General features: G+C 50.8%; 1 protein-coding gene, 1 long non-coding RNA gene and 1 pseudogene across 5 annotated transcripts in view; 1 reads left to right on the plus strand and 2 right to left on the minus strand.

The window, feature by feature from the left end:
• Positions 1-1491: 1491 nt before the first annotated feature.
• On the minus strand, positions 1492-9538 carry LOC132420522 (large ribosomal subunit protein uL11-like; annotated as a pseudogene).
• SPINT1 (serine peptidase inhibitor, Kunitz type 1) lies at positions 9198-20370 on the plus strand. Of its 3 annotated transcripts, XM_060005011.1 has the most exons (11): positions 9198-9280; positions 9494-10033; positions 15988-16115; positions 16347-16485; positions 16595-16765; positions 16942-16968; positions 17307-17432; positions 17547-17597; positions 18594-18764; positions 18989-19036; positions 19471-20370. In XM_060005011.1, the coding sequence occupies exons 2-11, from the start codon at positions 9574-9576 to the stop codon at positions 19680-19682; spliced, it is 1533 nt and encodes a 510-aa protein (XP_059860994.1). In that variant the 5' UTR covers positions 9198-9280; positions 9494-9573; the 3' UTR covers positions 19683-20370. The 3 variants fall into 3 exon arrangements, with proteins under 3 accessions (XP_059860994.1, XP_059860995.1, XP_059860996.1); XM_060005012.1 differs by lacking the exon at positions 18989-19036; XM_060005013.1 differs by lacking the exon at positions 17307-17432.
• LOC132420524 (uncharacterized) overlaps positions 18221-23412 on the minus strand; it is a 35674-nt gene continuing 30482 nt past the window's right edge. Inside the window, exons 1-5 of one of the 2 annotated variants that reach the window (XR_009518381.1) lie at positions 23335-23380; positions 22602-22720; positions 22247-22388; positions 19095-19180; positions 18221-18343 (exon numbers count right to left, since the gene is read on the minus strand). This is a non-coding gene — a long non-coding RNA (uncharacterized lncRNA). Of the gene's footprint in view, positions 18344-19094; positions 19181-22246; positions 22389-22601; positions 22750-23334; positions 23381-23412 lie in introns of those variants that run through there. The other variant, XR_009518380.1, reaches the window with a different exon arrangement.

A 23412-nucleotide genomic window follows, 5' to 3' on the forward strand; every position in this document is an offset into this window, starting at 1 on the left:
GGGCTTCAGTAGTTGTGGCTCGCGAGCTCTAGAGTGCAGGCTCAGTAGTTGTGGCTCACTGGCTTAGTTGCTCTGCGGCATGTGGGATCTTCCCAGACCAGGGCTCGAACCCATGTCCCCTGCATTGGCAGGCGGATTCTCAACCACTGTGCGACCAGGGAAGCCCCAAATAAATATTTAAAAAAAAAAACCTATCAGGACTTCCCTGGTGGCACATTGGTTAAGGCTCCACGCTCCCAGTGCAGGAGGCCCAGGTTCAATCCCTGGTCAAGGAAATAGCTCACACGTGCATGCCGCAATTAAGAGTTTGCATGCCATAACTAAGAAGCTGGCAAACCGCAACTAAGGAGCTCCCTTGCCACAACTAAGACCCGGCCCAACCAACCAAATAAATAAAATGTTAAAAAAAAAAAACTATCAATACTTCAATAAAAAAAGTTTTTAAAAAGACATGTTCATTGTAGAAAATTCTAAAATATAGATATAAGAAGTATAAACGATATGTTTGGTGTATTTTCCACTTTTTATATAGATTTACTTATTTTGGATTTTCACGAAATTGGATCATTTTGTAACATATGTGTGCTATTTTGTAACTTATATTTTGAATACTTTTTGTGTCATTAAGTAATTTTATACACATCTTTTTTCAATACTGCAGTTTCTCAAAATTTAGACCATGACTCAGAGTAAGAAATTCATTTAACCTCATGACACACACGCATACAAACACGAAATGAAAATGTCTTATGAAGCAAAACTTACCTTTATTTTTTCAAGTGCTGACGGCAAGTCACTTTGCTTTCAAGACTCACTAATGTTTTCCAACCTGTTCTGTTAGAGGCAATTCCATGATCTAGTTACTCAATCCCCTGCTACTAGATATATAGATTGCTACCAATTTTTTTGCCATTATAAATATTGCTGCTCTGAACATCCTTGTAACTATTCCTTTTTTTAGCAACGCATGCTGCCCACCCCCACTCCCCCCTCCCACACTTTAGCAGATTTTCTAGAGGCAGAACTACAAGGACAAAGGAAGTGTGAACTTGTAGGGGAATTTGATGTTATGGCCATATTAGCTCCCTGAAAGGTTGTACCAAATAAACTGTTTATAGTTTGATATCCTAATTTTTTTAGTTAACGAATATCTTAGTTTTATATTGCTGCATAACAAATTATCCCCAAATTGATCAGCTTAAAACAGTAGGCATTTATTATATCACTGTTTTAGTTGGTGGCTTAGCTGGCTCTTCTGGCTCAGGGATTCTCAGAAGGGTGCAAGCCAGGTGCGGGCCAGGGCTGTTGGCCAGACATCTGTTCCCTGCCATGTGGAGCTCTCTAGAGGGCTACTCACCACATGGCAGCTGGTTTCCACAAGAGCCAGGGCACTGAGGGGCGGGGCGGCGGGGGGGTAGGCAAGATGGAAGTCACAGTCTTTTTTTTTTTTTTGGTTGTCAAATAACCCTTTATTATTTTTCTTTGCAGTGCTTAACTAGCTGGGCATTCCACCACGCCACTGTGATGTCATCTATGATGTTGTGAGGGTGGCGGCCATCAACACTGCAGCCCACAGACTGGGTGGCCCCCAGGATCTCTTTAATGGTTCCAGAGAGTTCTCTAGCTAAAGATTGATGCCGCATCTGTCGGGCAATGTTGACAATTTCATCAAAAGTCATGTTTCCACTGTACTTAATGTTTTTCTGCTTCTTCCTTTCTCTTGGTGATTCCTTGAGGGCTTTGATCATCAGGGCAGAGGCAGAAGGTACCACCTCAATCTGGGCCTGTCGGTTCTGAATGGTCAGCTTCACTGTAATCCTCAGACCCTTCCAATCACCAGTTGCCTTGGCGATGTCATCACCAACTTTTTTTGGAGACAGATCCAGGGGGCCGATCTTGGGGGCCAGGGCAGACATGGCACCGACTGCCCCACCGGTGCACCTCAGGTACATGACTTTGATCTCATTGGGGTCGAACTTAGGCGGCATAGTGGAGGCAGCTGGTGTCGGATGAACCCGGATTCGGGACGACTGAAGAAAGTTGTACCTTGGCCTCCTCTGATCCGAAAGCCAAAAGCAAGTCACAGTCTTTTTGTAACCTAATCTAGGACGTGACATCCCATGACTTTTGCTGTATTCTATTCAACAGAAGCCAATCACTAGGTCCAGCCATGCTGAAGGGAAGGAGATTACACACAAAACAGCATGAATACCAGCAGGTGTGGACCATTAGTGACCATTTAGAGGCTATCAAACACGCTGAAATATTGTGAGCATTTTTTAAAAAAATTTCCCAAGCAGCTATTTCACTTTCTAAAAATTTATTTATTTATTTGCTGCTCTGGGTCTTCATTGCAGCACATGGGCTTCTCTAGTTGCAGCACTCGGGCTTCTCTAGTTGTGGTGCATGTGCTTAGTTGCGGTAGTGGGATTTTAGTTCCACGACCAGTGATCGAACCCGGGCCCCCTGCCTTGGGAGCAAGTAGTCTTAACCGCTGGACCACCAGGGAAGTCCCATGAATATTTTGGACATTAGCAAAATTCTTCAAGAATTCCCTTTTGAGGGAATTCCCTGGCAGTTCAGTGGTTAGGACTCTGTGCTTTCACTACCAAGAGCATGGGTTTGATCCCTGGTCGGGAAACTAAGATCCCACAAGCCTCAAGGAGCGGCCAAAAACAAACAAAAAAATTCCCCTTTTAGGGCTGCAGCAGTATCTGAGGGGCCTTGTCTCCTTTACATAAAAATTGAACAGGTGACAGCAGCCTCGCCTGGAAAAGTATTTCAAGGGTCATTACTTTCCCCAAAATTCCTTATCAAAAATCCTTGGGATTCCCTGGTGGCACAGTGGTTGGGAATCTGCCTGCCAATGCAGGGGACACGAGTTCGAGCCCTGGTCCAGGAAGGTCCCACGTGCCACGGAGCAACAAAGCCCGTGTGCCACAACTACTGAGCCTGCGCTCTAGAGCCCACAAGGCACAACTACTGAGCCCACCTGCCACAACTACTGAAGCCCACGTGCCTAGAGCCTGTGCTCTGCAACAAGAGAAGCCACTGCAATGAGAAGCCCGCGCACCGGAACGAAGAGTGGCCCCTGCTCCCCACAACTAGAGAAAGCCCACGCACAGCACGCAGCAATGAAGGCCCAACGCAGCCAAAAATAAATTAAAAAAAAAAAAATCCTTGACTCTGCATTATCAAGGGAATTAGAAGGCTTTTATTTAGATCATTACAACTAAAATTTATAAAATGTATTTATTTATAATCATTAGATAATTAAAACTAAAATTTGTTCTGTAAATATATTATCCTTCTGTTTCAGTTATTATTGCCGCAAAACAGTTACCCAAAAACTGGGTTGGCCTCTTGGTGGGTGTTGAGCCAACAGATACGATCCAGCCAGAGACTGGGAAAAGGAAGGATTCATTATTACTTGCAGCAAGTAAGGAGAACACCAGGGATCTTTCCCAAAGCAGTCTCTCACCGAACAGCAAAACTGGAAGTTCTGAGCTAAGGGTACATGCATATTCATGAAGAGGCTTGAGCAGAGGAGCATTCAGCATAGAATTATGGCAAAGGTTGACAGAGTCCAAGTCTTGGTGGATTGAAGTCAGGAGGGTCAACATCATCATTCCGTCCTCCACCTGGGTGGGGGCCTTAGTTCCTGCTGAACTCAGAGACGTATAATCATGTATTGAATATATCTCTTGAGGAGGAACTAGGACTCTGCTTTATCACTGCACTATTGTTTGACTGCCTTCTCTGTTCTGACATTCCTTTGTTCCCTCAAGATCCTTGTTACTGAGACCTGTTTGAGGGCAAGCATTGCGGCCAGGCTTAGATCACAAAATGGCTTCTCTCTTTTTTAAAAAATTTATCCTCGTAGCGCGGCTTGTGGGATCTTAGTTCCCCGACCAGGGATCGAACTGAGGTCCCCGGCAGTGAAAGCCCGGAATCCTAACCACTGCACTGCCAGGGACTTCCCCCAAAATGGCTTCTCTTATGTCAAGAATGCCATTCCTGATTCTCTTTCTCCAGGGACCCGCTAACCTAACTGCTTATGAAATCACACCAAAATTTAAAGGCTTAAAACAAACACATTTGCTCACAATTCTGCAACGTGAGCTGGGCTTCACAGGTGTAGCTAATCTCTGTTGGGACCAGTCGACTGGGGCTAAGGATGCAGGATAGCTTCACGAAGCTAGTCAGCTGACGTGACTGTGAGAAAGCCAGATCCCTCTCTCTCCCTTCACAGTCTCTCATCCTCCAGGGTCTTGCTCTCTTCCGGTGGCCTCTCTCTTCCTCAGGGTAGTCAAACTTCTTTACATCACAACTGGTTCTAAGAGGAGAAAATGTAAGCCACAAGGCTGAGGCCTGAAAGTCATGTGGCACCACTTCTGCTCCGTCCTACTGGTCAAAGCAAATTATGGATTCAAACGGAGGGGAAAGATAGATGTCACCTCTTGGTGGGAGGAGCAGCATGCACTTACAGGGAAGGTGAGGTCCTGTCTACCATCTTTGATAGCCATCTTTGTAGACAATCCATTATACCTACTTACAGAAACCACCAGACCACCATCCAAGACAAGGCACTCAGTGTTTCTTTTCTAGTAGTGGTGTTAAGGACTGAATGTTCTCACCAAAACACCCACTCCTAAGGTCAGTGGTTGGTACTGGTGGTATGGCAAATATGAAGGAAACCTGTAGCATAAACCCTGGCTTTCTCTTTCCCAAGTTCATAGACAGGGAGTGAGCCACGTGGTCTAACAAAAGAGATAACTTACCCAGACAGCTCTCCTTGGGCCTGCAATGTACAATTAGAAAACAGTATCAACTGGAAATGCTTTGCAGGAAGTCAGGTCAGAATCACAGAAAGGACCTAAGATTGGCATTCAAGAAACCTGAAGTCTGGAGGTGGCCTCTGCCACATACTATCTCTGTGTCTCTGAACAAATCAAGGACAAATCTCTGGACCTCAGTTTCCTATATGTAAGGTGAAGGGCTTTAACTAAGGTCCCCAGTACCTCTGACGCTCTCTACCTCTCCACAAACCAAACTTTATGAATCCATCCAGAGGACAGCTGGTTCTGTACACACTGCTAAAGAGGGTCTTGGGGGTCACTGAGGATCTGAACAGGTGAAGGACAGATGAAGGCAGGGCTGGAGTGTTACCGAGTCCAAGCTCACTCTGCTCGCCAAACAACAGGCCAATAAATCAGGAGACAAGCTGTTGAGGCAAGGAATACGACTTTATTTGGAAAACAGGCAGACTAGGGTCCCCAAAAAACCATCGCATCTGGGTCTGGATGCCTGTTTCTTTTATAGAACAGAGAAGGGGAGGAGGTGAGGAAGTAAAGTAAAAAGGCCATTTATCTTGCAAAACATCTCCCCCTGTGGCCTGCATCAGGGAGGGGATGTGTTAATTTCTTTTTTGCAGCCATTCACAGGTGGGCAGGGTCAGGTTGTCTCCCTGTGAGCTGAACAAAGGCACTTTAGTTTAACATTCAGGCACAGGGGCAGGGTTCCCTAAGGCAGGCCATTATGTATGATTATAATAACAAAAACAATGAAAAGCAAAGGTTAAATTCAAAGAAACAAATCCAACATGGAGTCAAAATTGGCTCTTCCCTGGGGCTTCCCTGGTGGTACAGTGGTTAAGAATCTGCCTGCCAATGCAGGAGACACGGGTTCGAGCCCTGGTCTGGGACGATCCCACATGCCACAGAGCAACTAAGCCCGTCTGCCACGACTACTGAGCCCACATGCCACAACTACTGAAGTCCGTGAGCCTACAGAGCAACTAAGCCCGTCTGCCACGACTACTGAGCCCACATGCCACAACTACTGAAGTCCGTGAGCCTACAGCCCGTGCTCCGCAACAAGAGAAGCCACCACAATAAGCATGCGCACCACAACGAAGAGTAGCCCACACTCTCCACAACTAGAGAAGGCCCGCGCGCACCAATGAAGACCCAACGCAGCCAAAAATAAATAAATATTTTTTTTTAAAAAAAAGAAAAGGCAGGGCCCACAGATGACTCCAAAGTGACTGGGACAGTGAGATCAGGAGAGAATATGGAGACAGAAGCATTTTGGGGCTAAATATGATCAATGTGGAGGTTATGATGATGTAGTTTTCTCTTCACCATGGAAGCATTCCATGCTCACTAAAGGAAACCTCGGAAATAATTTTATTTTATTTATTTATTTTTTGTGCGGTACGCGGGCCTCTCACTGTTGTGGCCTCTCCCGTTGCGGAGCACAGGCTCCGGACGCGCAGGCTCAGCGGCCATGGCTTATGGGCCTAGCCGCTCCGCGGCATGTGGGATCTTCCCAGACCGGGGCACGAACCCGTGTCCCCTGCATCGGCAGGCGGACTCTCAAACACTGCGCCACCAGGGAAGCGTCGGAAATAATTTTTAAGCTAGGAAGAAGAAAATGTCACTTCGAATTCCCATCATTCAAATGCCATCACTTTCACCACTTTGGTGGACTATCTTAGTCTTTTTTCCCCTCGTGTGTAGGTTTTGTCTTCTGGACGTAAGAAGCAGCATAAGGTTGTGAGAAAAGTGTAGTTTTTGATGTCAGAGAGACTTGAGATAAAATTCTGCCTCTGTCACTTTTTTCAGGTGTCAAATGAATCTATTAACTCATTTAACCCTCATACTAACCCTGTGAAGCCCCACTTCACCTACAAGGAGGCTAAGGCACAGAGGGGCTAAATAAGTTGCCAAAGTCTACAACTGATAGTGACAGGTGAAAGAGTTAAACCCAGTAGTCTTGAGTCTGAGGCCCACAAGCTGAACCCCTACACTGTCTTGCCTCCCACTCTTCACTGCGTGACCTTGATGGAGTTTAGTGAGACTCTCTGCAAAGCAGAAACTATTCTCAGAGCTGTTGTGGGAATCAGAGATCACAGATGTCGAGTGTCTGGCACACAGCAAGCATCTCAAATGGGGGCTGATCATCACTTGAAAGTTTGTGTTTCAGGCAAGTTGAATCTGAGGTGAGGGTGGAATTTCCAGCTGAAGTCAGATTGTAAGTGCAGTAAAGCAGTGTTTAGGTGCTGAAGCAACAGACGTGGCCTTCCTGGACTCCAATCCCTGCTCTGCCACCTAAATGCCACGTGACCTGACAAGTTCATTCACCTGTCTGAGCCTGTTTGCTCATCTGTAAAAGGGGAATAAAATTAGTACCTATTTTCTTGGTTTGTTTTGAGTATATGGGGCAATGCGTGGGAAATACATAGGGTTTGGGCATTGTCAGGGCTTGACGGATGTAGGTTTTTGTAATGGTGTATATGATGGAATGGAAGTAATGTGTAATGGTGTAATGGAAGTAATGATTAATCTGTAGTAATATTACTATAAGGTAACAGTCTCCTGTGTTAGGATTCTTGTATGCATAAGGTATTGAAGGAGGTAGGAATGAAATCTCAACAAAATCCTTTCTTTCCAGTAACTGCACAATCGTATGCTTCATTCCTGGTGTACCATCATTGCTCTAATGTTCCCCACTGTGCCTGGGGCAGTGGAAAAACCCAGAAAATCCAGAGAAGGGGAGACAGACCTCAGATTCCCACCCCCAACACTCATAATGTGGGCAGCTAGGGAATGTTGCAGTTTAGCCAGGAAAATGATTGAAGGGTTGGCTACAGGACCTAGTAGGTAAAGCTGCTCTAGATAAGAAAGTAGGAAGACCGTTCCCATTGGGCTGGGGTTTGTTAAGTCATCATGAGAAGGTGTGGAATCTCTTTGGGGGGAAAGCATTAATAGGACCAATCTTGCTCTGTAAAGAATGGACTTTAGGGGCTTCCCTGGTGGTGCAGTGGTTAAGAATCCGCCTGCCAATGCAGGGGACACGGGTTTGAGCCCTGGTCCGGGAAGATCCCACATGCCACGGAGCAACTAAGCCCGCGAGCCACAACTACTGAGCCTGCGAGCCACAACTACTGAAGCCCGCGCACCTAGAGCCCATGCTCCGCAACAGGAGAGGCCACCACAATGAGAAGCCCACGCAACGCAAGGAAGAGTAGTCCCTGCTTGCCGCAACTAGAGAAAGCCCGCGTGCAGCAACGAAGACCCAACACAGCCAAAAATAAAAAAATTAAAGAATAGACTTTAGGAGGAGTTCTTCTCTCAGGAAATGCAATGAGCCTGGCTTCAAGGAGTACATGGCTCTGTGAAGGTCATTAACTCAGCTACTTTGGAAAGCTGGAATTTCTAGCTTCCAAGGATGTTATTTCACTGGAAGAAAGCAGCCAGCTCCTGACCAGGATCATCCCACCTGGTGAGAGAGGAAAGGGATTCTGCAGAGAAGGGATCAACTCACCAAGGAGGCTAACAGGGACTCAGCTCCGACAGTGACCCGAATGTAAACGTTAGTACACGTTGAGGAAGGGCCTCAAACCAAAAGGAACCACTGCAGATCAAGCGGGGAAGCCTGGACACTGGAAATCTCCTGTTTCTCACTCTGACAGAGAAAGGAGGGCTTTCGGAGCTGGCAAAGGTGGTGACGATGGAGCAGGCATCCTGGATTCCAGTTACCAAAGGTGCAGCCACGCAGTTTCTGGGATCTCTTCCTGCCACAGATGGAAATGATTTCCCGAGGGCTGACGACGACAGCGAGATCTTTTGCATAGGGCTTTCCCCCATTTCTTCTCCGCCAGCCCCTTCCCAAGCGCCTCAGGCCTGGGTCTGGGAATGCCGGCCCGGACCGGAAAGGGAGGCCGGAGGTAGCCGCCCCAGAGCGCCCGACCCACCCTCGGGTGCCTGACTTCGCTGAAGCGTCCTCCTGACCTGTCCGGGCCTCAGGGAATACGGGTGTACTTCTGGGGTGCGGGGAACCACGTGAGGCTGGACTCGGTGGATCCAGCGGCCCGGGGCAGGGCGCCCCGGCCTCTGAGCCCCTTTGGGCACCAGGCTGAGGGAGAAGGGTCGGGGATCCCGGGGATGCGGATAGGCGGTCCGCAAGCTGGGGCTGGACAGGCGCACCGGGCGTGGGCGGAGCCGGCGGCGCTGGGGTTAATGTCCGCCCCGCCCCTGCTGCGCTGACTCAGTTTCACCAGAAACTAGGGGGAGGAGGTGGCCGATCGCCAGCGCACCGGGCACTGGGGCGGAAGCTGCGGCCCGAGCCGCGCAGGAAGCCGGGACCGGAACATCGGCTGGCCCGGCCCCACCCCACTCACCTGAGCAGGTAACCAGGGCCGAGGTGAGCAAGCGAGGAGGTGAAGCGGGTTCTGAGCATGTTTGGCCCTTTGTTCTCTGCTCGTGCGTGTGTCCGGGTACGTGAGTTCCTTAGACGTCCGTCTGGCCGTCCGTCGGGCTGTCGGGTCACCGGAGTGTGCGTGGGAGGACCGGGCCCGCGTGCCCCTCTCCACTCCCGGGGTGCTCGGTGCTTCCCGGTCCTCCCCTTAACTTCCTCCCGGCCCGCCCACCTACCTTGAAGTCTCCCGGCTGATCCGGTGTCTCCTCCTCCGTCCCCTCCCCTCTCTCAGGTCGCTATCACCCTCGGAGGTCAGGGGCCCGCACTGTGAAGGTGACCGCCGTGGGGAGGAGGGCGACGGTCCCCGGGGGGATGATGGCCGGGGCCCGCCTCTCCCAGGCCCGCATCCCAGCGGTCGCCGTGTGGCTCCTTTGCTCGCTCGGCCTCCTGGGCACCGAGGCCGGGCCGCCGCCCGTGCCCCCCAGTCTGCTCACGGCCGACAACTGCCTGGACCGCTTTACCCCCGGGGTGCCTGCCTTCGTACTCGACACCGACGCCTCGGTGAGAAACGGCGCCACCTTCCTGCGCTCCCTCACCGTGCGCCGCGGCCGGGACTGCGTGCACGCCTGCTGCAGCTCCAACGACTGCAATCTGGCGCTGGTGGAGTTGCAGCCCGACGGCGGGGAGGACGCCATCGCCTCCTGCTTCCTCATCAACTGCCTCTACGAGCAGAACTTCGTGTGCAAGTTCGCGCCCAGGAAGGGCTTCATCAACTACCTCACGCGGGAGGTTTACCGCTCCTACCTCGAGCTGCGGACCCAGGGCTTCGTAGGTAAGGACGAGGGTGCCAGGATTCGGGGAAACTCAGAGAAGGGACTGGTTATGGAGTCCTGCGCGAGGCATCAGAACGCAGTTAGGAGGAGAGTCCCATTCGACCCCAACTCCTCCTTAGAAGTAGGCGGTACAAACAGTAAATAAGGGACAGCCTACAGGAGTGGGGAGGGCTGACACCCTAGAGCACAGACTGGCTCCTGAATTGAGGGTGTTGAGTGGGTTGGTGCTCTGGGATGTGTGTACAGGAGAGAGGACGCAGCTTCTCCGGATTCTCACTTCTGGCCCCAATAGGCCAAGTCAGGGAGTTAGCTGTCTGGAGGCCACCTGGTGACTAGATAGATAGAAGATACCCCTGGCGCCTTGGCGGAGCACTGTCCTAGGCACCTTGGTGCCCTGTCAAATGAACCTGGTGAAGGATAGGTTCCTTCTCCACTGCTGGGCTTGGGATTGGTTATAGCATCTCTCTGTACTCCTCCCCCCACGAGCTGATTTTTTGGTGGTCTGGGGGAAACTGTCAGGCCCCCAGAGTCTAAAGAACAAGCCCAGTCTGGGGGTGACCCAACTGGGGAGGGGGCGGTATTGAGGGCGCAGTGGCCTAGAGCCTCTGGGGTGGGGGTGAGGAGGGTTGCTGGGTGAGTCAGCCCACTGGTATGTATATCTGGTAGGGAAGGGATGTCAGCTGTCCAGGCAAGTGTGTGTGTGTGTGTGTGTGTGTGTGTGTGTGTGTGTGTGTGTGTGTGTGTGTGTGTGTGTGTGTAAGACAGGCAGGGCTCTCCCTGCTCAGGATCTGGTAACCAAGCTGTCTGCTCACCTTGTTTACTTCCAGAATAAGGGCAAAGTCGGGCCCAAGGCTCCTTCTCTTTCCTCCTGGGACTGAGCAGTTAGCTAGGATCAGGGCCCCTCCAGAGACCTTCAGTCCCCATTCTCTCCACCTGCTGTTCTGGCCAGGTGGGGCTCCAGGGCAGGGATGGGTCACTCTGATAACCTCTGTTAGCTCTCTACAGTTTGCTGATCGCTATGCCACTCAGCCTCTCACTTAGGCATCATGACAACCACCTCTGAAAAGGCTGTTATTAGTAGTCATCCCACTTTTAGATTAGGAAACTGACTCCCATGTTAAATGGATAAAGAAGATGTGGCACATATATACAATGGAATATTACTCAGCCATAAAAAGAAACGAAATTGAGCTATTTGTAATGAGGTGGATAGACCTACAGTCTGTCATACAGAGTGAAGTATGTCAGAAAGAGAAAGACAAATACCGTATGCTAACACATACATATGGAATTTAAGAGAAAAAAAATGTCATGAAGAACCTAGGGGTAAGACAGGAATAAAGACACAGACCTACTAGAGAACGGACTTGAGGATATGGGGAGGGGGAAGGGTAAGCTGTGACAAAGTGGGACAGAGGCATGGACATATATACACTACCAAATGTAAGGTAGATAGCTAGTGGAAAGCAGCCGCATAGCACAGGGAGATCAGCTCAGTGCTTTGTGACCGCCTGGAGGGATGGGATAGGGAGGGTGGGAAGGAGGGAGACGCAAGAGGGAAGAGGTATGGGAACATATGTATAACTGATTCACTTTGTTATAAAGCAGAAACTAACACCATTGTAAAGCAATTATACTCCAATAAACATGCGAAAAAAAAAAGTAATGGGTCAATGAAGATATCAAAGAGGATATCAAAAAAATACCTTGAGATGAATGAAAATAGAAATACAGCTTTCCCAAATCTGTGGGACACAGCAAAAGTAGTTCTAAGAAGGAAGTTTATAGCAATACAGGCCTACCTAATGAAGCAAGAGAAGTCTCAAATGGAAAGTCTAACTTTCCACCTAAAGGAATTAGAAAAAGAAGAGCAGAGGCAAAAATTAGCAGAAGGAAGGAAATAATAAAGATCAGAGCAGAAATAAATAAAATAGAGACCAAAAAACAATCGAAAAGATCAATGAAACTAAGAGCTGGTTTGTTGAAAAGATAAACAAAATTGATAAATCTTTAGCCAGACTCGTCAAGAAAAAAAAGAGAGGGGGCCCAATAAGTACAATTAAAATGAAAGAGGAAAAGTTACAATCAATATGACGTAAATACAAACAATGATTACAAATAATAATAATAATTTGCCCAGGATAACACTGCCCACAAATGGGAGACCTGGGACTCAACCCCAGGCAGGACCTCCAAAAGTCCTGTGCTGTTCCTCACACAAGACCACCTTTCTGGTAAACCTGTCTCTGATCCAGGACAGCTCAGTGGACAACAGAACCAGAGACTGGGGAGCCCAGGCGCCAGGATTGGAGTGGAGCTGGGTGATCTCAGTCCTGGAAAGTAGAAAAGGGACTTTCCTCTCCAGCCTTTCCTCTTCTCCCTATTCTTCCAATAGCTCTGGATCTCTGAGGAGAGGTAGGGTGGAGATTCCGGGAGGGGGACACTGTCTCTGGGCCAGGCTGGGCCACTGAGTCCCACTGGGCCAGGGCCTGAGCCTGTGCCACAAGGAAGCAGCAGAGTGTAGGTGGTGATGACTCTAATTGACCTGAGCTGCTTGCCCTCCCTGTTCTGCCAGGACCCCTCACTGTAGGGCTAGCGCCTGAAACTCTGGGATCTGGTCAGGAAGCTGAGCTGGATGGGGCCTTCCTCATCTGGAAACCTCCCCACCCCCTGACTGGCCTGGTTGGCACAAGACAGGATGGAGTGGGGATTTCCTGGGACCTGTGGGGAGCTGGGTAGACCTTGGACTTAGTGTGGGCCCCAGGCCATTTCAGGGCAACGCAGCGTTTTGGGGAGTGGGGGATGCCATGTGCATGTCAAGGAGTCCATTCTCAGCTGAGTCCTATTAGAGAGGTTGGAAGTACAAAGAGGGTACAAAGAGGGTCAAGCCACTGTGGCATCCTGGAGGCTAGGCTAGGGTAGACCGAGGCAGGCAAAGTGGGCAAGTGCTCAGGGCTTCTAAAACCTTTGATTTACTGGGGAGAATCCTCCCCAGGGTGGGTTGATCTGTTCCCCCTTTCCCTGCCTATGGCCAGGCCAGGCCAGGCCAGTCCAGATTGCTGGGGCCTCCTGAGCACCCTGCTCTTTCCTCCTCTTCCCTTCCCCCTCTTTCCGTTGGAGGAGTGGCTTAGAAGGTGGAGTCTGTGTTTCCCTTGAGAGTCCTGAGGCCTGGCAGCTGGGGGAGGGGCTGGTTTTATTGCTACTCTGGCCCTTTGCTCTCTTGGGGGTGGGAAAAAGGGAGTAGTGGTAGGGCAGGGCATCTGCCCCTTGCTCCTGGGGGCTGGGGCTTGGAGAGGGCCAGCTGTGTGTGGGTGGACATTGCTGATTTGGCCCAAGATCTGCCGTGCCACTCAGCTTGCCACTTCCACCCTGGGGGCCAGTGGGGCTAGCCTATCTTTCTGCTAGTAGACTGCCAAGTAGTCTGTCTCCTTTCCCCTTTGCGACTGCTGATTACTTTCTGAAAAATGCAAGGAGGGAGGAATGGGCTCCTCCCAGCTCACTGCCCCCTTGGCTTGGCCTCTCACCTCAGGGCCTGGGGATGGCCCCTGTTGGGCCCTTAAGCCACTGGGCTGGGGCTTGGTTCCAAACAGGTACTTTCCTGCTCTCCCGGTCTCTTACTTCCCCTCAACCGAGGTTCCCTTTTCTCATTCCCGTAGCCCTCTGCACCATCGGATGTGTTCCTCTGTGGAAGTTCTCCCCTCCCATCCCTTTGCTGTCACTGTGTGTCCTGCTCTTCTCACCTCTGGGACCACCCTCTGAGAGTTCCCTGTTGGCTCTGCTTACTCTGCCTCATCAAAGAGGAATCTCTGTGACTCAGCCTCCTACCGGCTGTTCTTATCTCTTTACCTTCTCTTCTTTGAACTCTTAAACTTGATGTAACCCTCTGCAGAGCCTCTGTGGAGGGCAGTTGGGCAATACCCACCCAAAATGTAACTGCATATAACCCTCAACACGACTCCACTTGCAGGAACTCATCTTGCGGCTATGCTTGAACTTGTGTAAAACAACTTACCAGGCAATCAGTCACTGTACCATTGTTTATAAGAGCAAAGAATTGGAAACAAGCTCAGTGTCTGTCAACACATCCTATAATTGGATACTGTGGTGCTGTTTTAATCATAATAATAAACCCTGAGGTAGCAAGGGTTAGTTCTTAGTAGGGAGGGAGGGAGGGAGGAAAGAAGGACCTACATCAAGAGAGACTAGACTGATGGACTGGTTAATGTGTTGTAAATTTTGGTGCATTCATACAATAAGTACTGTGCAACAAAAAAAAAAAAGGAAGAAGAAGTTCTTTATATATTGCTATGACTGATTTCCAGTATATATTAAGGGAAAAGCAAGATGAAGAACTACCATGCTTGTGAATATTCTATACACTCTCTCTTGATACTCACACATACACATACACCCAAACTAGTAATTGAGAATGCCTCTGGAGAGAGGAACCTGGGGGTTTAAGAATCAGGGACTTAATTCTCACTACCCTTTTGTATTTTTTGCATATTTCATCATGTACATGTATTACCTAAGCTAAAAACAAAAACAAAACCCAAAGACTATAAAGATTATTTAAAGAATCACACTTCTAAGCACATATGGCCTGCAGCATGGTGTTCTGATGTTTTGGAGAGAGCATGAATCAGACCAGGGTTCAAACCCCAGCTCTGCCGTTTTGAAACTGAGCGACCCTGGGCAAGTCATTTAACCTCTCTGGTGTCAATTTGCTCATCTGGAAAGAGGGACGAGAATGCAGTTGTGGCAGGATCTATCCAGCCCAGCCGATCTCCTCAATGTCCACCTAACCAGTCTTACAAATTCCCGACTCCTTGCTTTGGCTCATCATGTTTTCTGCTGTCATCAACAACACCAACATTCTTCCCCACAACCAAACAAATAAAAACAAAAGGATCAAAAAATCCTTTCTCCCTTCTTCACAAAGCCTTGCCTTTTTCCTCTAGCTTGCTGTGGGCTTTCCCTTCTCTAAACATCCACTTCCTTTTCTTGTACATGTATCACACAGCCCTTCATCTTGTTGGGTCTTTCTCCCATTTTGCTTCCTGTTGTTGGGTCTTACCTGCCTAACTGGACCGTAGTACCCTCAAGGGCAGTGTGTCCATTTCCTAAGGCTGCTGTGCCATGTTACTACACCCTGGGTGACTGAAGACACTAGAAATGTACTGTCTCACAGTTCTGGAGGCCAGAAGTCCAAACTCAAGATGTCAGCAGGGCCACACCCGCTCTGAAGACCCTGGTTGGGGGAGGGTATGGTTGCCTTGTGCCCCCTTGTAACTGGAGGCAGAGTCTGTCTGAGGTGGCAGAGGCATCCTGCTCCTGTGCCAATCATCATGGGACACCAAAGCTTGACGTGGTGCTGCCCAGGGCTCTGCTCAAGGTCTCTATCCGGATGGGCTTCTTAGCAGTGATGTGGGCTGCAGAGCGAGGGGTGATGGTGTTAATTACACATTGACTTATTTGGCTTTTCAAAAGTATCGTTACTCTTAACTTTTTAAAGGAATTAGCACAAGTACCTGCTTATTGTAGAAAACAAGAAAAGTCCCCCTTCCAAATATACGTGCATATATTGATATATATATATATAGTGTATATGTATATATATATTGTATATGTATATTGATATATATAGATATATATCAATATATATTGATATATATATCTATCTATATATTTTTTTTTCCTAAATGGGATCAGATGGCAATGCTGTTTAGTTATTTGCTTCAGAAAGTTGGTTTTACAACATAAAAATGTCTTAAGTATGATATATCTAAACAGAGGGCAAGAAAATGATTTAGTTGTGAAATCGCATCTGTGTCTCAGGCAGGCTGCTGAGTCCTAGGTTGGTCTAGTTGCGACCCATAAGGCACCAGCCCCCCACTCTAGGAGAGATCCTGTCCTTTCAGTGAGAGTTGACCTTATCTCACCTTCCTCCCAGGGTCCCGGATCCCCAAGGCCTGGGAAGGCACAGACTTGAAGGTACAGCCACAGGAACCCCTGGTGCTGAAGGGTGTGGAGAACACAGATTGGCGCCTACTGCAGGGTGACACAGACGTCAGGGTAGAGGTGCGATGCTGGGCTGGCTCCCTGACCCCCACCTCAGCTCTCCAGGGCCCCCTTTCTGGGGCTGTAGGCCAAACTGCGGCTCCAGACGGGGTGGGGTGGATAGAAGCTGAGGATCCATTTAATACCAAGTCCCTCGGCTCCCCGCAGTGGGGCAGGGGGGCTGACTGGGAGGACCTAGGGCCAACCAGGGGCATCAAGGGGTCCCAGCCTGATGGCCACTCCTGTGTTTAGAGGAATGATCCAGACCAGGTGGAGCTGTGGGGACTCAAGGAAGGCAGCTACCTGTTCCAGCTGACGGTGGCCGGTTCAGACCAGCGAGAGAGCACGTCCAACATCACAGTCACCGTGCTGTCCCCCAAGCAGACAGAAGGTGAGGAAGGGGGTGGGGAGACAGACCCAGGACTCACCCGCACCCTGCACCCTGCTCCGGCTCTGCTGATTGGCCCTCGGAGCTCCCTCACCAGCTTTCCTTCCCCCAGAATACTGCCTTGCATCCAGCAAGGTGGGCCGCTGCCGTGGTTCCTTCCCCCGCTGGTACTACGACACCACAGAACAGATCTGCAAGAGTTTTGTTTATGGAGGTTGTCTGGGCAACAAGAACAACTACCTTCGGGAAGAAGAGTGCAAGCTCGCCTGCCGCAATGTGCAAGGTGGGCCTTTGTGAAGCAGTGTTGGGGCTCAGGTGACATTCCCCCAGGGTAGGTGTTCTCTCGTCATGGGTCAAGGAGGTAGGCGTGGGAATCCCCCGTCCCCGGGCCCCCCTATCAGCTCATCCCTGCTGGGGCCTGGCCCTGCCTCCTCTCACTTCTCTGTTTTTCTCTCCCAGGCCCCTCAGTGGAAAGGCATCATCCAGGTGGGCTTTGCTTCTGTCCCTATTCCCCTCACCCCTGCCAGCTCCCCAGCCTCTGTCAAGTCCAGGCCCCTGACCACACTGCCCTGGCCCAACAACCCATTCCTACCATCAGAATGAAGGCCCACGAGTGCCCCAGCCCTTGTAGCCCAGGATCCTCCTATCAGCTTCTGCCCGTTTTGTGTTAGGAGGGTATAAGGGACAGGGGTGGAAAGGGAACTGGGGTTGTGTCATGATGCCACCTTGGGGTAGAGAGGGCCAAGTAGATGATGGACTCTTGGTATTTGTTGGCCGCTGCTTGAGCCTGACCTCACCGTCCACCCTGTCCCGCCCCCACCCAGTGTGCTCTGGCACCTGTCACTCCAGCGAGTTCCGCTGCAGTGATGGCTGCTGCATCGACAGCTTCCTGGAGTGTGATGACACTCCCGACTGCCCCGACGCCTCCGATGAGGCCACCTGTGAAAAATGTGAGGCCTGGGGGATGGAGGGCGGTGGGCGCAGCAGGGGAGGTCCAGACCACTCACCCCACACCTCTGGGAGACCCTTGTCAGGTCTGCGCCTCTGATCTTTCATCTTTGCAGATACCAGAGGCTTCGATAAACTCCAGAAGATCCATTTCCCCAGGGACAAAGGTGAGCTCCTGCCCAGGTCCCCTGGGTCAGGGCTGGCACTCCTATCCTCACTCATCTCATCAATGGGCCAAAGGCCTGCTGTGTGTACCAGGCTGTGGGCAGAAAGCTGGGTCGGGGGGTGTCCTGGACTTGCCTTCTATGTTTCCCAAGCATCATACATCCTCTTAACACGTTCAGAAATTTAGCCATGCCTACATATCACTGAGATGTTATTGATTTAACTTAATGTATTAAAAAGGAAATTTCATATCACTACCGTAAATGAAAAGCCACTATTATATGCCACGATCTGAGACTGACTATTAAAATAAGTATAATAGGGACTTCCCTGGTGGCACAGTGGTTAAGAATCTGCCTGCCAATGCAGGGGACACGGGTTCGATCCCTGGTCTGGGAAGATCCCACATGCCGTGGAGCAATTAAGCCCGTGCGCCACAATTACTGAGCCTGTGCTCCACAACAAGAGAAGCCACCGCAATGAGAAGCCCACACACCGCAATGAAGAGTAGCCCCCACTCACCGCAACTAGAGAAAGCCCGCGCACAACAACGAAGACCCAATGCAGCCAAAAATAAAAATAAATAAATTTATTTTAAAAGAATAAATAAATAAGTATAATAAAACGTGGTAATAAATTTTAGCTGGACATTGTTGTCTGCCAAGGCTCAGACCCTTAGCCTTCTTTGTTAAAAGGTAGACTATCCAGTGCTAGAGAGAAAACCAAGACCTTGATAGAATTGGGAATGCTGAAAGAAAATTGAAAAATATATGAGTCAAGTCTAGGGTGATTCTGGGCCCAAGCTTACTCCCTTCTGTCTTCCTTGCAACACTTTAGATGAGCCAGATATTTCTGGGGCCCCAGGCCCTCACTGAGTCACAGCCATCCTCAACATGAGGAGGAGGGTCAGGAGGTGGTGGGCAGCAATGATGTGGAGCCTGGTGGTGGCAGGGAGGCCACGTGGACACTCACCCCTTTGCCTGCTTCTTACCCACCAGGCCACTGCGTGGACCTGCCAGACACGGGCCTCTGCTTGGAGAGCATCCCCCGCTGGTACTACAACCCGTTCACTGAACGCTGCGCCCGCTTTACCTATGGTGGTTGCTATGGCAACAAGAACAACTTTGAGGAGGAGGAGCAGTGCCTTGAGTCCTGTCGTGGCATCTCCAGTGAGCAGGGCAGTGGGGGGCGGAAGATGGGGAGGGGAAAGGCTTAGCTAGAGCATTTGGCTCTGTCCCAAGGCCTGGGCTGGTCACACCTCGTCCTCAGAGCACCCGGAGTAGGGGTGGGAAAGGATGGCACTGGGTCTGGGGCACTGCTGAAGAGCAGCTGTGTCTTTGAACCCTTCGTATTGACTTGTCTCTCCGCGACCCCCGCCCTGATCATTTTGTAGAGAAGGATGTGTTTGGTCTGCGGCGGGAAAGCCCCATTCCCAACACAGGTAAGCCCCCATCTGCCCTGTCACCACTGAGTAGGTATCAACTCAAGGATCAACTCACACAATTGGTTGTGACTGCCTAAGCCAGTGCTGAGAAGGATCCTGAGGTTGGCTGAAGGGACAGAGTGCCACGATCAATTGTGGTATCTGCCAGGGGTGAGGGAGAGAAGCATAAAAATGAATGCCAGGTGTGTGTGCCGTCAGCACCCCGGGCCTTCCCCCACACTACCTGCAAGTAGAGCAACCTGGAGCCGAGACCCGAAGCCCATCAGAATCCCTCTCACCGAGCTCCCAACAGAGCTGATTGAGCTGCTCACATGCCCGAGGGCCGTCCACGCCCGGCATCCATTTGCCTTGACCCTTCCTTACAGAGTTGGGGTGGGCGTCAGAACTGAGCAGGCCCTGGGAGCACCTCATTCGGCTCCTTCTTCCTCCAGACTCCGTGGAGGTGGCCATTGCAGTGCTCCTGGGAACCTGCATTGTGGTGGTGGTAGCCATCCTGGGTTACTGCTGCTTCAGGAACCAGAGGAAGGGCTTCCACAGACACCGCCACCACCACCCCCCACCCTCTACCCCCACCAGCTCCAAGGTATCCACCACCGAGGACACGGAGCATCTGGTCTACTACCAAACAACCCGACCCCTCTGAGCCTGGGGCTCTAGAGGGCTCTAGCCAGTTCTCACCTGGCCCTGCTTCCTCCTTGCCAAGGTAGAGGCCTGGGCTGAGGAAGACTTTGGGACCAGACTCCTCCAGCCTGTTTCCCAGGCCTATCTGCCTCCAGGGCCAGGGCTCCAGACCCTCTTGGAGGTGTCTCAGCTAAGCTCAGGCTACTTGTTCCTGAGAAAGCTCAAGGGTCTGCAAGGAGCAGAAAACCTTTGAGCCAGGAGTCCCACGCATGGTTGGACCCATCTGCCTAGGACTTCAGAGGAAGTTGGAATTTTGCTTCCTGTTCAGAGCTGCCTGCCCCCATCCCACGACCTTGAGAAGAGGCCTGGGGTCGCATCAGAGGCTGGAGGCCCCAACTCCCGTCCTCCAGAGCTGGCCCTCCCACCCTGCAAAGTCCAGGGCTGGGGTGCAGGGGAGGACGTCCCTGTATATTCTGTGTTGTACAGAGCTGCTTTCTGTTTATTTAATGCCGTGCCGGGTGGGTGGGAGGAGTGGAAAGTGGCTCTCTGGCTGCTGCCGCCTCTTCCCCTTCCCCGCGGAGTGAGCCCCAACCTGGCCTGGCCTGGCACACACAGCCAGATCCTCGGCACCCCCCAGGGCCCTGCTGCTCCCCTACTTCCCACCGGCCCCAGTCCACCCACAGTGTAATAAAGTGATTTGTCCTGTAAGTCTCCTGCCTCTGCTGTGTGGGCCAGGAGAGGGACAGAGCTGCAGGGGGAGATGGGACTGCCCCGCCCTACCGGTTCAGGCTTTGGTCACCCTGTTTAGCAGGTTTTCCCACCCTTCCCGAAACTGTCCTAGCCCCAGCCCCTGAGGGTGAGGAGATGTGCCAAGTCTGACCGCCAGGGGGTGGGGAGGGGAGAAAGGGCCGTGGGAATAGGGGGCCTAGGGAGGCCACAGAGCACCGTTTCTTCCGGGTTTGAGCCTGCAGTGTGTAGTTGAGGACGGGGGAGGGGGTGGGGGGGTGCATAGGCTTGAACCCTGGTTCTTTTTTTTCCGCGGCATTTGGGAATCTTAGTTCCCTGACCAGGTATGGAACCCAGGACCCCTGCAGTGGAAGCACGGAGCCCTAAACACTGGATCGCCAGGGAAGTCCCCTGAACCCTGGTTCTTATCTCTGCTCCCTTTGGTGTGGGTGCAGGGGTCCCATGTGGCCACCCACAGAAGCCTCTGCTTCTTTACCGGAGTATAGTTGCTCCCCAGTCTCTGAGGAGCAGAGGAGGAAGGAGCCTTTAGCTGAGGTGCTTCTCTCCAACACACACGCCTGCATTTGTTTGAGCTACCTGCCTCTTGGTGCCCCCCCCCCAAAAAAAAATCATCCCTTTAATTCATTTCTTCATTTTCTTTTTTAAAAAAATTTTTTTTTTTTTTTTTTTTTTGGCCGCATCACAGGACATGTGGGATCTTAGTTCCCCGACCGGGGATCTAACCTGCACCCCCTACAGTCAAGGCACAGAGTCTTAACTGCTGGACCGGCCGGGAAGCCCCCATTTCTTCAACAAATTATTGAGCTCCTATGTACCAGGCACCGCCAGTCATTAGAAATTTGGTTTTGTAAGATAAGCACATAGGAAGTACTATGTAAGTGCTTTACATATCTCAAGTGATTGCCTCAGCACACAACCCTGGGATGAAGGTACTATTATCCTCATTTTACAGGTGAGGAAACTGACTGAGCAAAGTTCAGTTCCTAAGGTCCTAGAGCTGGTGCCGGAGGACTGATTTAAACCCTTACATTATGGCTCCAGAGTCTAGCCTTACAAAAGAGACACTTTTAAATTGTGATAAATGCTATACAGAAAAATCAAACGGCAGTGTGAGAGGTTGGGGGCTACTTTTAAAGGATTGAAGGGCAACCTAGGTGAATGTCCATATTTGAGTCCTAAGTGCACGGCTCAATGAATTTCTGTAACTGAACACACCCAGGAGCCAAGCACTCAGATCAAGAAGCAGAACCTTATTAGCAGCCAGGATGGGCCTCCTTTTGATGGGTAACTTTCTCACACCTTTGTGTTCTAGTACCTGTTGTACTCAGCCTGGACCACCTCCCCCTTTCTCATCTTTCAACCTAAACTCGAGTTCTCATTCCTGAAATCCTCCTGCATACACACGGCTGGGGGGCACTCCCTACTCTACATCCCTGTGTCTGCTAACAGGACCTTCAGCACAGAGCACCCCAGCACAGAGCACCCCCTTTTCCTTTCCATTTACTTATCTGTCTTCCCACTGGGTTGTGGGCTCCTGGAGACACAGATGGTATCTTAAGTCACCTCTGGGTCTCCAGCACCCCACACCCCCTCTACGACCTTAGTAAATGGTAGTAGGTCAATAAACTGAGTAGATGGCAGGGGGTGGGTCCCGTTATGGTGCTGTGGCTATTCCTATTTCATCAGGCACTGTATTTTTTTTTTTTGGCCGAGACACGCAGCTTGTGGGATTTTAGTTCCCCAGCTAGGGATTGGACCTAGGCCCTTGGCACTGAGAGCACAGAGTCCTAACCACTGGACTTCCAGGGAATTCCCAGACACAGTATTTTTGCTTCCTACCTTGCCAGCCACTCATACATCCTTCAAAGCTTGAAATGGGCTCTATTCCTCTTCTGGTCTCCCCAGCACTGGGAACAACCTTCATTATCCCGTGGTTCTCTATGAGCACTTCCGGGCTGAGGTCAATTCTGTATCCCAATGCCTAGAAGAGTAATCAACACATAATAAAAGCTTAATAAGTGTTTGTTGGACCAAAGGGAGCATCCTCCTCTTAGGGAGAGGTGGAGATGTAGTGAGATGATGGCAGACAAAGCGCCTTCCCTAGAAAGAGCTGCTGGGAGGGAGGAGGGTAGGGCTGAGTCAGCTGGGTGACAGGACGTGGGAGCGCGGAGGAGCCGCTAGGGGGCGCGCTCACCACTGCCGGGCGCTGTCTTTGCTGCAAGGGTTGGGTCCAGAGTACACAGTCCCAGGCAGGTGTCCGGTGTGGAGCAATAAAAGCTGAGACGCAGTGCCTGTTCTTCTGCAGCTTACACTCTGGAGTGCAGGCGGAAGGAATGCAAATACTGTAACAAAACAATATGGTCCCCAAACTACTGAGATGTCCCCAGCTGTTCTCTGCTCCATCCCCAGCCAAATGACTCCCTTTCTTAGAACTTTGATGCCTCCCAGGACTTCCCTGGTGGTCCAGTGGGTGAGACTCCGCGCTGCCAATGCAGGGGGCCCCGGTTCGATCCCTGGTCGGGGAAATAAGATCCCACATGCGTGGGGCAACTAAGCCTGCATGCTCTAGAGCCCGCATGCCACACCTAGAGAGCCCGCCTGCCACACTACTGAGCCTGCGTGCTCTGGAGCCCCCATGTCACAACTAGAGAGCCCCGCACGCCACAACTCCAGAGCCCACGTGCTGCAACTACTGAGCCCGAGTGCTCTAGAGCCTGCGCACCACAACTAGAAAGAAGCCCATGCGCGGCAACGAAGACCCCGCGTGCTGCAACTAAGACCCGATGCAGCCAAATAAATAAATATTAAAAAAAAAAAAAAAGACCCGGCACAACCTAAATAAATAGAACTGTCATGCCTCCTTTCTTTGCACAGGCAGTTGCCTCCACCTCAAATGCCTCTTTACCCCCTGGAAGGCTCCTACTTACCTCGTGATCCAGCTCAGAAAGCCTTCGCTGTTTCACAGCTGCCCTCTCCATTCTCTCACAGCTCTGCTGCATACATAT

This window comes from Delphinus delphis, chromosome 2, assembly GCF_949987515.2.
Source record: "Delphinus delphis chromosome 2, mDelDel1.2, whole genome shotgun sequence".
Classification (NCBI taxonomy): Eukaryota; Metazoa; Chordata; class Mammalia; order Artiodactyla; family Delphinidae; genus Delphinus; species Delphinus delphis.